Source organism: Catharus ustulatus, chromosome 15, assembly GCF_009819885.2.
Source record: "Catharus ustulatus isolate bCatUst1 chromosome 15, bCatUst1.pri.v2, whole genome shotgun sequence".
Taxonomy (NCBI): domain Eukaryota; kingdom Metazoa; phylum Chordata; class Aves; order Passeriformes; family Turdidae; genus Catharus; species Catharus ustulatus.
This window is the reverse complement of record NC_046235.1, coordinates 7,163,340-7,177,213: the sequence shown is the minus strand read 5'-3', so window position 1 is coordinate 7,177,213 and position 13,874 is coordinate 7,163,340. Positions and strand designations below refer to the sequence as shown.

At 35.7% G+C, this 13,874-nt stretch overlaps 1 protein-coding gene across 2 annotated transcripts in view; it reads left to right on the top strand.

Moving 5' to 3' along the window:
* Positions 1–12,860, top strand: part of GABRG2 (gamma-aminobutyric acid type A receptor subunit gamma2) — a 66,233-nt gene extending 53,373 nt beyond the window's left edge. Inside the window, exons 7-10 of one of the 2 annotated variants that reach the window (XM_033073080.2) lie at positions 5,880–6,032; positions 7,577–7,782; positions 9,365–9,388; positions 10,857–12,860. In XM_033073080.2, coding sequence (XP_032928971.1) covers positions 5,880–6,032; positions 7,577–7,782; positions 9,365–9,388; positions 10,857–11,132 — 659 coding nt within the window. In that variant the 3' untranslated portion in view covers positions 11,133–12,860. The remainder of the gene's footprint in view (positions 1–5,879; positions 6,033–7,576; positions 7,783–9,364; positions 9,389–10,856) is intronic. The other variant, XM_033073081.2, reaches the window with a different exon arrangement.
* Positions 12,861–13,874: the final 1,014 nt, after the last annotated feature.

Genomic DNA, 13,874 nt, shown 5'->3' with positions numbered 1-13,874 from the left:
GTTTAAAGGCTACCCCGATCCGTGAAAAATGTTTGCCAATTGAGCACCTGCCAGTAAAACCTGTGTTCGCGCGATTGTTACTAATTCATTACTTTGTTGCGCGCGGATCCTCACTGAGTACGAAAGTGCAGCTTATAATCCAGTGCGGTTTATATATGGCCAAAGAACGTAAAGTTGCTGACACCCGGAAGTGCGGTTTTTAATCAGGTGTGGCTTATAGTTGTGAAATTACTGTACTAAAGCAGACATTGATTTTTATAATACTAAACATTGACAAAAATATTTAACTAAAGAAAATTCTGTTCAGACCCTGGGATACAAGGCTTGTCATTACTCTGGGAGAAGAGCTCCACAATGAAACTCCTGACACCATGGAGTCAGCATGACGTGATGAGCTTATGTGCTGTAAACTTTCAGCAACACAGAGAAGTCCTGGAGATTTTAGATAGTAGAATATATAAAGAAACAAACACAGTTTGAGAATAAAAGAGGCATTTCTACTGTCCATCTGTTTCTGCAGTGCCATTCAGAGTGGTGTGTAGCTTTTTAAGAAACAGAGAGAGAAATAAAGTTTTATAAACTCTCAAAAAACTTATTCATATGGACATGTCTGTGCACACATTGACTGTTTTCCAAAGCTTTTAAGTTAGCCATGAATGACTTAATAATGTGAACCCATAACAATGCCAGCCCTTGACCTAATTGAATTTCCCTGTTCAAAATTCCATATCCTTAACAGATATGAAAAATTGAATTTTCACCACTCAAAAACCATCTGAGAATGAACTGAAGTAACACATGCAAGTATCTTGGCCATCTGGCCAATATATGATTTTTGAAGTTCTTCTGCAGGTTTTATAATAATTTAAATCCAGCAGTGCTTTAAACAACTGAAAGAATCACAAGACAATCTTAGTGCTAAGTGTTGCTACCTGAACTATAATTAAGACACCAATTTCTTGTGGTGTTATCAATCTGTTCTTTACTCTTGCATTCGCAGTAGCTTCAAAATCACTTCTGAATAAAATCTAGAGGTTTTTTCCCCAAGTACCTTATAATTTGCACAGTCACTTAAACATGCATAAAGAGAGCACTAATGGGTATAATTCCCCATTCACTTCACACAGGTATAAACGACTCTTCAACAAGGAAGCAATGAAGGATCACACCCACTGAGCTGATTAAATCACTTAAGTACAGTGTACATTTCCCCTGGCTATGCTTCCTGGCACGGCTAATTCTTCTATTGAACCTTTGGGACCTAGGCCAGCACATATGCACAGATGGTTCCTCAAATCAGGAATTCGCTTCCCTTACTGTCTAACAGAGCCTAAATCTGGTATTCAAACCACTATGTCACACAAGTGTAGGGTAAGAGGAAGACCATAATTTCCAAAGTTCATACAGACTGCTATGAGTCTGTGTAAGTTAGGAGGGAACAGGACTGTTAGAAATAAAACCTTTTTCAAGTGATTAGTAAAGTCACAAGCACTGAATACTGATGCATGAATCTAATTTTCAAATTATCTCCTACTCTGGAAATTACTTAAGATCCATGCACTTCCTCTGTGTGCCCCAAGAGAAATATTCAACTTCCCATTCAGTGTGGCAGCTTGAAGATGCTGTGTCTCAAGTCAAAACACTGCTCTGCATCTCTTGATCTTCGAAACATAATTGGGAGGAATATGCAGTTAGTAGAAAATATGATATGAGCATTTATACATTAGGATAAATATGACCTGGATACCATTTTCCTGAGGGATTGCGTTCTGGTTTAAATATATGTCATTGAAGAAACTGGTTAACTTGCTATTGCATCTTCAGATAAAAAAAGACTATATCTGTCTATATGCAGATAGAAACACAGCTGCCTACTGAGGAATAGGAAAAATATGTATATTCAGAGAAAGAGAAGAAGAGTCTTAATATATGAAGGATCAATTATTATGCTCCTTAGTGTAATAAGATTATTTTTTCCAGGGGAAAATTTTATTTCTTTAAAAATTGAAAATTATCGAGGCGTTATTTTCTAGACACATGTAGTAGAAATATACCTCAGAATGAACAACAGGAATATAAGGTCTCTGATGAAAGGCTAAGTAATCTGAAATCTTCTAATTAGGATGCCAAATGTTCAGAACTTAAGTATGTTGTCTTACAAAGATACTGCCGAGTTGCACTAGCATTCATTTCTAGATAACTCCAAAAGTGTATGTATTAGTGTTCAAAACAGCAATCTGGCAGTCTGAGAAGCTTGCTTTCTGCAGCAGACAATATTGGACAAACAAGAGCCAGAGCTCAGGGAAAGAGGATGAATAATGAAAAGATTATCCATTTGCCAGGTGAGGACTAATAAATGACATTATGCTGAGGATCAAGTCTGGCCATTTTTTACTAAACTAAAGCTTCACATGCAGGCATCACACCAGGAGTGAAAAATCACCTGAGGCACAGATATAATCTGAAAATAACAAAATATTTAAGCTGGTTTGAGCTAAAGAGCTGAGAAGTGCATAAATAGTCAGAAAACAAACCAAATCTGGATAAAAACAGGGCTGAGCCTAAATTCCGTCATGAAAGGTATGATTAACGCAAAGTACTGTCAAGTTCATGCTCCACAGGGGACTTAGTGCATTTTACGTTTTGGATGTATGTGTGTTGACAGCTGAGACTGAATCCTAAACTTCACATCTTAGGTCTCACTATATTTTACATGTTCAGAGTACTTTTGTTATTCAAAATGTCAGAGGACCTGCTGTTATATCACTCCAACATCACTTAAGTAAACTTGGCAATCCCAGCAAGATATTTCTCTGGAGCATTCCACCACTTAGTCCTGTTTTCCTTTTCTCATTATTGCCACAGTTGTCCCTGGCTGGCAATTGAGTACAGGTGGCTTTTCACTCACTCCTTACCCACCAACCCTCTCCAGTGGGGAAGAGAATCAGAAAGAAAAGGTAAACCTCGTGGGCTGATATAGGAACAATTTAATAATTAAAATGAAATATTACTATTATTAGAAATGTGCAAATAACACTGTAACAATAAGGGGAGAAAGTGACAGAACCCAAGAGAAGCAGGTGATGCACAATGCAGTTGGTCAGGACCAAAGACTGATATGCCCAGTCCATCCCTGTAAAGCGACTGGCAGCTCCCAGCCCACTCCCCCAGTTTATGTACTGAGCAAGTCATCCCTGGGTATGGAATATCCCTTTGGCCAGCTTGGGTTAGATGTCCTGCCTATGCACAATCCCAGCTTTTCCTGCAACTACTCACTTGCAGAGCATGAGACAGAAAATTCTTTAACTAAGGTTAAGAACTGCTTAGCAACAGCAAACATCAGTGTGGCAGCAACATCATTCTCATGCTAAATGAAAACACAGCCCTGTGCCAGCTACTCAGAAGAAAATGCATACTGTCCCAGACAAAACCAGAACATATTACTTCAAGGCTAGAAGAGATATTAAGTCCATTACAGAATTATTGACTTGCTTTGTCTTGGCAATTCCTAAATTCCATTAGTTGTTCTTACTTTTATTACCTTGGAAAAAAAGGTCATCTCTGCATCTCGCTTCCTAAAACCACATGAAAGCTAGGTAAAATATTAACATTGTTCCTTTCTTTTGTAAGGATCTGAAACATTCCATAACTAAACAGTGTCTGCAGCATCAGCAGGCTTTCAGATTAGAAAGTAAGATTTAATTTAAAAGAATTTATGCATCCTTGAATGACTCTTCATATTGGTCAATTTCAGATTGCCTGGTAAGTTATAGTTGACACTGAAGTTTTTACTTCCCCGGATTTAATTTTTCAATTAGTAGAAATCATATAAAATATATATGTTTATATATATGTATATATATATGTGGTTTTGTGTGTGTATACACATATATATATATGAGATATATACATGTATATGATATATATATATCTTATTTCTAATCTCTCATATATATATAAATATATAACATTTCCTTGAGCTTTAAGTAAAACATTTCCAATTCTAAAATGCATGACAGATAAGGTCTTCCAGAACAATCCTGCAGACTTTTAAATACAGAAACTGATAGTTTCCTACAAATACAATTCTGGAGAAACTTGCATTCAAAAAAATCCAAACATCAATTAAGGAAGAAAGTCTTTGCATAAAGGAATGTGCATAATATCTGAGAGGGTTGAAAAATCCTAGAATTATATCACTTTTTAACTTTTGGAACCTATTAGCAGGGACATGTTCTTTCTAAATATAAACTCTCATGAAGTCTTGTATTTAAAAAAAAGAAGAAGTAAAAGAAAAAAGAAAAGCAGAGGGAATTGTGCTTGATTAGATGAAACACTTCCAACTAGAGTGTCTCCAGTTTGTGTAGTAAATGTCCTGTGGACACTGCTAATGCTCCATAGGAATGAATTGCCCTCTGAAGTATACCTTCAAGATGACAGAGAATTCAAAGTTCTGTTTCACTGCCAGTGACTGGACTAAGGCCTTTAAAAGTCAGTTCATGTTTTAAAAGATCTTATACAGATTACATTATGAACAGCAACAAAAAAGTTAAAAGAATGCATACAATACTGTAAAAATATTACTGTAATAGTTTACTGTATAAAAAGCATTCCTTGGATTAAGGGAAAAATCCAGACAAGTCTCCATAAACAGCAGGGGATCACCACTAAAACCAAACAAAAAAAAGGAAGAAGTATTTGGAAATGGTTTATAAAATTGAAGGACTGAGGATGCTCTCTCTCTACACACATAGATGTATATTTATACATTATCCACAGCACTCTTTGGGCTGGGTTTGCACACACAGGTATTGAACAAGGAGAGTGTGTGAGGGAGGGCTTGCACTATGCCTTGGTCTAGGTGTCTCTAGATTTTTCCCCAGAGTGCTGTAATCTGAAGTAAAGATAAGAACTAGGGTGTGGTTTTTTTAGTTTAGATAAAAATACCCCACAACCAAAAATAACAGCAACAAAAAAACCCCAAGAGGAACAAAAAAAAAAAAAAATCCACAAAAACTATCAACCAACAAAAAACCCAAACCCAACCAACCAACCAAAACCCCAAAAAAACTAAAAACAAAACAAGCAAACAAACCCCCCCCCCCCCCACCCCCAAACCAACAACCCCCTAACAACAAAAAAGTAACCACATCCAAAACTGAAGCTTTGCTACGTCCGTGAATCCAGGTCGAAGTTACTTAATAATTTGAGATGGGAAAAGAACGTGAAAAGACAATCACAAACTACTGAATAAGAATGATGTGTTATGTACACCTGAGTAACTTCTAGCCCAGCTTTTGAGATCACTTAGTAAATGTAGGTTCAAATTATTTTAGGGGAGAAAAAACAGATGATCTGCAGGAAAATAAAAAATGAACAATTGACACAGCCTAACCCTGAAGAACAGTTAAGAACATGAAAAATCTAGGAAGTACATCTGAAAGCATGAAACATTTGAGAGTGGAGCTGGGAGCACACTAATGGGCACACAGGGACTGGAGGAAGGCTGGACCCTCACCACACCCTGGGTTGCTGTAAGCAGATCACACCAGGCATGTCTGGTTATGAGGAATGACTAGGGTAGAAGTCATGCTGTGGAAGGCAGGTTACCCTAGAAATCATATAGCAAGGTTACCTGAGTGAATCTGCACAACTGTTATTTTTTGTTAATTTAGTGTGGAATATCCACTGGTTCTTGAGCTCCAGCTGAGTTGATGAAGATGTATGCATGCATTTTTCATCAGCGTATGTGGTGAATCAGTTTAATAATTACGCATATAACCCCCAGGTGTGAAATAGGAAACCCCTAGCTCTTACATACAAATTTTATGTTGGCTTTCTAACATATTATTCTATCTTGTTCTGCTTTTGTTTTACAGGAGACTATGTAGTCATGTCTGTCTTTTTTAACCTGAGCAGGAGAATGGGTTATTTCACTATTCAGACCTACATTCCCTGCACACTTATTGTTGTCTTGTCCTGGGTCTCTTTCTGGATTAATAAGGATGCAGTTCCAGCCAGAACATCACTGGGTAAGTTTATCTTTCCTGTTTTCTTCAAGCATTATGATGTTTAATTGACACCTCTTCAGACCACCAGTTTGTAACTATGAGAACAGACAACTTCACACGAACTCTCCTCATTTTGAGGAATGCAGTAATTTCCAGTGAACAACGTGGACTAAGTTATATTTGCATCTCTTCCTTTTTATGATGTCAGATTCTGACTATTGTAGATTGTCAAGAATAAAAGCTTTCACATTTTCTGATTACAGAAGTATTTTTTATAAACATCAAGACGATGGGAACACATGACTTGGATGAGAGGGAGGATGCATTATTTTCTCTTGTTCTATTTCTGTATCACAGTGACTGGAAACACTAATTAAATAATTATCAAGAAGTAATCCAACTTTCTGGCTGTGTGTCCAAGTGGTAACAAGGGGAGAATGTACCACCATGACCACTTTAGAGACCAACAATCAAATGTAGACTTCAGGGGAAAAAACAAACTACATTTGGTGGTATCTAAAACCTTATACATGAAAATGTGGCATACAATTAATCAGAATAAGAAATTTCCACACATTTAGCAACTGCTTTACAAGCAACTGCTCCACGAAGAAAGACCAAATTAATCTTGCTTGTGCAAGGCAGCTGTAACAGTAAGAACTAAAGCAGAAACATTCAGTTAGAGAAACTTTAACACATTTTCTGCTTCTACATTAAATCCACCCAAGTGAGAATTATTTCAGTTTTTCCTTCTACATTTTCATTTCTTCACAGAACCACAGCACAGAGCACTGGAGTGTAAAATAGTAGACAAAATTTTCATTACAGACTAACTAGAAAGAACATAAGAGCAGAGGACTAGTGGTTTCCATAAGGGAAAGCTTTAAGCATTGAATTGTTTTGGTTTTTTTCACATCCTCTTTAAAAAAGAGGTGATAAAATCTGCTTTAAAGAAGTACAAAATTGTTAAATGCATTCAGCCATTATTTTAAATTTTACCTAGATACACAAAACAGACTAGTCCCTTTGTTGAGGTCTATTCACACCATTAAGAAGTCATAACCAACAATATGAAATTTGCCATAAAAATGTGGTAGATTTTAACTGTTCCGATGTTCTAACATTTTTCACACCACAGTACATGCAATAATGTTCTGAAAGGGAAGGGATGGTGAGGCATGTAACAGTACTTTTTTTTAGATTTTCTCTTGCTCTGTTTAAGGATTTGAGCACATAAACCCTAAACTTCAATTTTCAATAAAAATAAAGATTCCCCAGAAGTAAACTACAAAACAAAACCTTAAACAAAATTTCTTAGAATTCAGCTAACCGAAGTATTCTACTGAGCAGCACAGGCAGTGACCATGCAAAAATGTCACATACCCCTGTAAATCCTCTAAGCTCCCACTGAATTGGGATTTCACTGCTAGAATGTCCTGGTGAATACCTCTGCTGTACGTTTAAAGTCCAGGAAAACTTCAAAACAAATCAGAGAGAGATAACTGGCAAAATCAGTTTGCTACTTGAAGTAATATTATTTATGTTCTTTTCTATCTATCTACTAGGAATTACAACTGTCCTGACAATGACCACCCTAAGTACAATTGCTCGTAAATCTCTTCCCAAGGTCTCCTATGTGACAGCAATGGATCTTTTTGTGTCAGTCTGCTTTATTTTTGTGTTCTCTGCACTGGTGGAATATGGAACTTTGCATTATTTTGTCAGCAACAGAAAGCCAAGCAAGGATAAAGACAAAAAGAAGAAAAATCCAGTATGTATCTTTTTATGAGCAAGGCCTAAAATTTAATTAGTTTTTCTGAGAGAGGGAGCATTTAAATTCCTCTTTAACTGTCCCTTTTCTTCCATAATTTTATATTACATATATACTCATCCTTCCTAACAACAGGAATGCAAACATTTACTCTGAGTATCAAAATCTCATCTATTGCAGTTTTCTGGATGTCAGATAATTGAATTTCTTAGAATAAAGACCTTTTTAACCAAAGTGTTCTGTAACTACTATCAAACCCATTATTTATGCTATATATAGATCTCTTTATAGAAAAGAGCTCAGTTTCTCTGTCTTAGTATTAGCAATATTTTATGCCATTAACTTATGCTGACATTATTAACATGACTATCTTGCTTATCAGGACAAGAGTTAAACTTTTATATTCAAACTTTGGTGTGTGCTTTTTCCACTTTTCCCTTAAGCATCTGTTTCTTTTTCATTGTTTCCTTAAATTCTTTTTCATATAATTCTTACCTTATTTACCTACTTCTCTGCCTTAGAAAGTGATTTCACAGTAGTTTATAATGATACTTATGGATATATTCTACCCAATAGTAAAAATAATGTATATAATAGCAACAATACAAAAATTCTGGAAATACCCTTAGTAGTGATTGGGGCTGTTGCCCACACAGGGAAAGAATTTGATGTTTGTTTTGTAAAAAAAACAAACAAAAACAAACAAACAAACAAAAATGTGAAGGAAAAATGTTTTATATTAATAAAGAGTATTTTCATCTCCATTCCAGGCATTTAGCAATTTGGATTTGCTCTGCTAAAATATTCAAGGACTCTTGAAGATATTCTCTTTTAGTTTTAAAATTCATCACAAAAATCAATATAGAAAAAATAGCAATTAAGGAACCTTTCACTACGTACTATTCCTGTAATTTCCAGTTTAAAAGCTGAGAGAGATAGACTAAAAAAACCAAAGTAAAATGATAAAGTGATGTGTTTGTATTAGATGGAAATATAAGTATCTCTGTGTATGTGTGTCTTATGCAGTCAGGTAAAGGAGCAAAACTGAATGCATCTAATTGTTTCACTTTAAGGGATCCATATAAGGACAAATAACTTCTTTACATTGCTCATCTGTGAGCATCTGGGAAAAAACAGAACTGTAAACTTTTGCCTGAATCCTAATCACAGAGTCTAAAAACCTTAAAAGTAGAGTGTTCAGGGCACAGTCTGCAGGTAAAAAGTCTTCTTTCTAAAAAAGTGCTTCTATAAATTGTGAATGGTCTCTTTCAAAACAGTTCAGCATAAATGACTAGAATCCCCTCAGCATATGAAAATCTAACAGCAGTTCTATATCTTATATAGATAGTCTTTCGCCCAAATGTAAACAAGACAGTGACAAGCTGAAAATGTGGGGGATTTTATGTTACTTGTTTCACTTGTTTTACTTGCTGTAATCGCAATCTTCCTATAAATTTAGTTATTTTTGACTTAACATGTTTTAGAAACATATTTTTAATTTGCATTATTTTTGTCTCTTTCTTTCCTTTCTTTAATTTAAAACAAAACCTTCTGATTCTCTTTTCTGTCTACAAAATGAAAGCTTCTTCGGATGTTTTCCTTCAAGGTATAACATTTTTTGGAATGGAAATTCACTGCATGCGACTGCTGAATTTAACTATTAGAACTTAGATGAGAATGGTGTTTTGTTTGGTCTTTTAATTAGTACTCTAGCTACTTGCTAATTAAGTAGAATGGTTACAAATTTCTAAACAATTTGTAGAGTTGATTCAGCAGCCCAAATACCAACGCACTATGGTTCTGAACTTACCTAAGTTCAAGAGTGACCAACATTATTGGATCACATGAATTAAGAGAGTTTAATGTTAAAACACTTCTGCTCCTCTCTCTCAATTTACCATGGGATCCAATAGCACCAGCCATCCTAAAAACCTCCAAACACCCTTTTAGAACTCAGCTCTGACCCTGGATTTTTAACCTTTGTGATTTCACTTCTAAGTGTAAAACCAAATCTATTCTGATGTAGACCTGAAAAAAAACTCAGTGTCACCATCAATTAATCAAATGCTGTTCATAATAATAATTTTAAAAAAAATTAAATCAGAGTTTTGAAAGGGTTTAAGAGGCATATAGATTTTTACTGTTATCAGTGGATCAACACACTTAGAAAATTAGCAAATATATCTAGCTGTGTTCCACAGCAAAATCTTATCTCCATTCAGAAATGCAGCGATTTTATTAAAAAAAAATTAAAAGGTGGGGGGTAGGGGGGGAAGAAACCACATAAAATAAATGCTATTACATTTATTACATACTTATGGAGTGGAATTGTTATGTTTCCCTAATAACTATCAGCATGAAATTTCAATGCCTATCATCTCAGAGTTCACCCAGTGCTCAAATGTGTTTTAAATGCTCGACTTGCTCAATTCATTCTAAATATATGTATGCATATATACATGTACAGCTACTATATAAAATCTGGAACATACTGAACCTTCTAGTTGGTGAACTTCAGTAGGTGGTGAGCTGCATATATTCAAATAATTGGAGAGTCTTACAGAGATTCTCCTAATCTTATTCAAAAGACCTAGTTTCTGCCTTTTTCCTGTATAGACATATTTGCATTTTTCTCGACATGAACCACCCCTTTTAAAATCCTGCATTTACAATTGATGGTGTTCCTTTCATGGGCAATACACAAATTACCTTCAGATATCAAGCAGTTATGTAAACTATAAAACAAAAATTCAAAATACCATCAATTATATTCCTAGATTACAATTACAGTTCCATTTAACCTCTCATGTTTACTCAGTTTATCTTTGAAGCTGATTGCCCACAGCTGTTAACTTGAGATTGATTGATTGTTGCTTTCCTCTAAAGGGTATGATGCAACTGATTTTAACAAGTTCAAGGTAATATCGCCATTAGAACACCTCAGCAATTTCTCATGTACCCCCCCCTCTGCAGAACCATCATTCACATATTGACCATCATCCCTCAGCTGGTCTGCTGATAATAACAAAGTTTCTCCCTCTACCATCTTTTTCTTTTTTGCTACTCTACCGTAGGCACCTACTATTGACATCCGCCCCCGATCAGCTACTATTCAAATGAACAATGCTACACACCTCCAAGAAAGGGATGAAGAATATGGGTATGAGTGTCTTGATGGCAAGGACTGTGCCAGTTTTTTTTGCTGCTTTGAGGATTGTCGGACGGGAGCGTGGAGGCACGGCAGAATACACATCCGCATTGCCAAAATGGACTCCTATGCCCGCATCTTCTTCCCAACCGCCTTCTGCTTGTTTAACCTGGTGTATTGGGTATCATATCTGTACCTTTAAAGGCAGTAGGAATCAGTGATATGAGCCTTACTCACTGAATTTCTTAGAGAGATGGTTTCCTAAATCCACTTGAACTATTTATGATGCGCTTTTTAGTGATCTGAATTCTTTAGTGCCATAATCCCGTAAATATCAGTCATATAATTTGTCCAAAAGTTGCCATCAGGTTATTGTGAATTATATGTCCATTCCACATGCCAAAATAATTTAAAAATAAAATCATTTCAATAGGTAATATACACCTATACCTGCTGGAATAGAGAGAAACGGGGCAGAGAGGGCAAGGTGAGCATAGCAACATCACTTAATAGCTCATATTTGGAATCAATCATGTGATTCCAAGCAGGAGTGAGAGAGAGAAAAATTCCCAGGTAAAGTTCTGTACAGTTTGCTATCATTGTCTATAATTATGCCATAGCTTTATTCTCTGTGGGCTTTTCTTTCTGGAAGAGTCATTTCTCACTTTGAACAGGTATTATTAAGCAAGGAAAATTAACTTCTACTCCCAACAAGATGAAAAGAGACCTTACCCTTTGCCATCCCTTTAAGAGCTGTAACATGTACAATGCTGTAAATATTATAATACCTTATAGTACATAAAGCCTAGTGCATGCATCTTTTGGGGGCCAAAATAATGAAAAAATGTACCATAAAGTTTTGTCTTTTATTTTGTGTCTCTGGATGTGCTATTGTAATTGAAATGTGGACAAACCTAATTTTCTTTTTTCTTGAAAAATTGCCCCTTTCTCTCATGCATGGAAGATCCAAGCAGACAGCACTGTCATGCAAGATATTAGAGAAGCCTTAAGGATTCAACTAAATACCATAGATAAATCTGTATGACCAATATAATAGCTCATAAAGTGTAATGTATGTGTCCTCTGTAGTTGTAACCTTCATTTCCCATTGATAATGTTGCTATATTTCAATTGAATCTCCAGTAATTATACATTGCAAGATCAGCTTCTGAATTTAATCCATGTGCTTCTATTATTGTTCTTTTCCCATGTTGAGCTCCACTTTTTTCCTTACACAAGTGTTTGTGGGGACTTTTATTCGTTAATCTGGTACAGGAAACAGCTTTTATTCTAGACATTATTTTTGCATAAGAGCTTCGAGTTAATTTTGAAACATTAGTCCTTCTATTGTATATACAGACACAATTCTCTGCCCATTCATGTCCTTGATCAGCAATAGCTGTTGTCAGTGCTGCTTTCACTCAGTGAGTACCTTTACTAAAACAAACCTTTGCCATGGCTTGCACAGAGTTTATAGATAGCCTTGAAAATAAAAGGGAGCAGGAGGTGTCTTGGCTACTAAATCACATGTATGCAGTTATGTATGTATTTAAAACCTTCAACCTACCTGGGTGAGTCTTGAAAACCATTGGTTTTCAGAACCTGTATGATGCTCAATTATGCAACCTTAAGCACATGTAAATATGACTGATGGGGTTTTTTTTAATTGTCAGATGCAAAATGCCACCTCCAGAAAAGTGGGCTTGCAGCTTGAAAAGGGAGACCTATAACTTATCACTACAGAATTATTATTAATTGAAATGGAGGAAAAGGAAAGTTTTCCAATGTTTGTATAATTTTGGAAATAAAAATGTTTAAAAAAGGAATATCTCTTGATCATCAGTTGCTCCTATTCCAATGTATTTGGAAACATTTTAATAAAGGAATTGCACACACCTGTGGACTTTTTCAATAAAACTGCTGCACTCAACTCCAGTTTTTCTCTGATGAGTTTGTTAAAAGCCTGCTTTGAGAACTAGACTGCTTGACCAGTTGGACTAATAAGGTACCTAAATATAAGTTAATATAATCCTTACAACCCTCTGCATTGTCTCATTTTGTAGTCAAATGGCTCACACGTAACTTTCAAGAATGAAGACTAACTCTTTTGAAGGTCATCTTATTAAAAATAAAATTAAATTTAAAAAAAAAATCACTGAATTGGAAGTACTCTAATGAGAAATAACCTTCCTTTATCTAGTTAGAGAGTCTCCACTATCTGAGTTAGTGCCAGTCACCTTTCACATGGGAAGGTGTTTAGGTGTTTCAACTGGTACCAGATGGATCTCTAATTATTTTCCCCAGTAGTCAATGATTTAAGAGCTTTCTTTTATTTTCTTGCAATTAATAAGAGTGGCTAATGTTACACATTTAAAGTTTCAATTTTTCCATGTTCCTGTATACATTTTATACATATCACTAGGAAATTCAGCCCAAACCAGCCCTTTAACACCCTCACTCCAAGTGCATTTTGGTTCACGTACACAGAATTTTTTTGGTCATGATCTGTGGAATTAATGTGACACTAAGCACTTTAATCTAGTTCAGCCATCAGGTTACGTATGCCCACGAAAACCTGCAGTACTGATGAATCAGATGTAATAATGAGGAACAAATTATTCAATCCCTCACTTGCACAAGTTTGTCTTCTCCTTCCAGCAAGAATTTATATATCCCCATCTCCATAATGCAAACCACACAAACTGGAAAAGTGTGCCACATCTGCCTTAAGGAGGTGAATAAACTTTGCTCACCATGTATCACAACACAAAGCAGTAAGACAGGAAAGTCTTATAAGGCAGGAAAGACAGTAAAGGAAATAATCAGTCATTACCCAAAACCTCACTCCTGCACACGTACCAAGTGGATTTGTAATTTCCTCCTGGGGAAAATGGAAGAAATTCAAAAGGATGGTTCATGAAGAAACACATAATTCTCAGTAAGA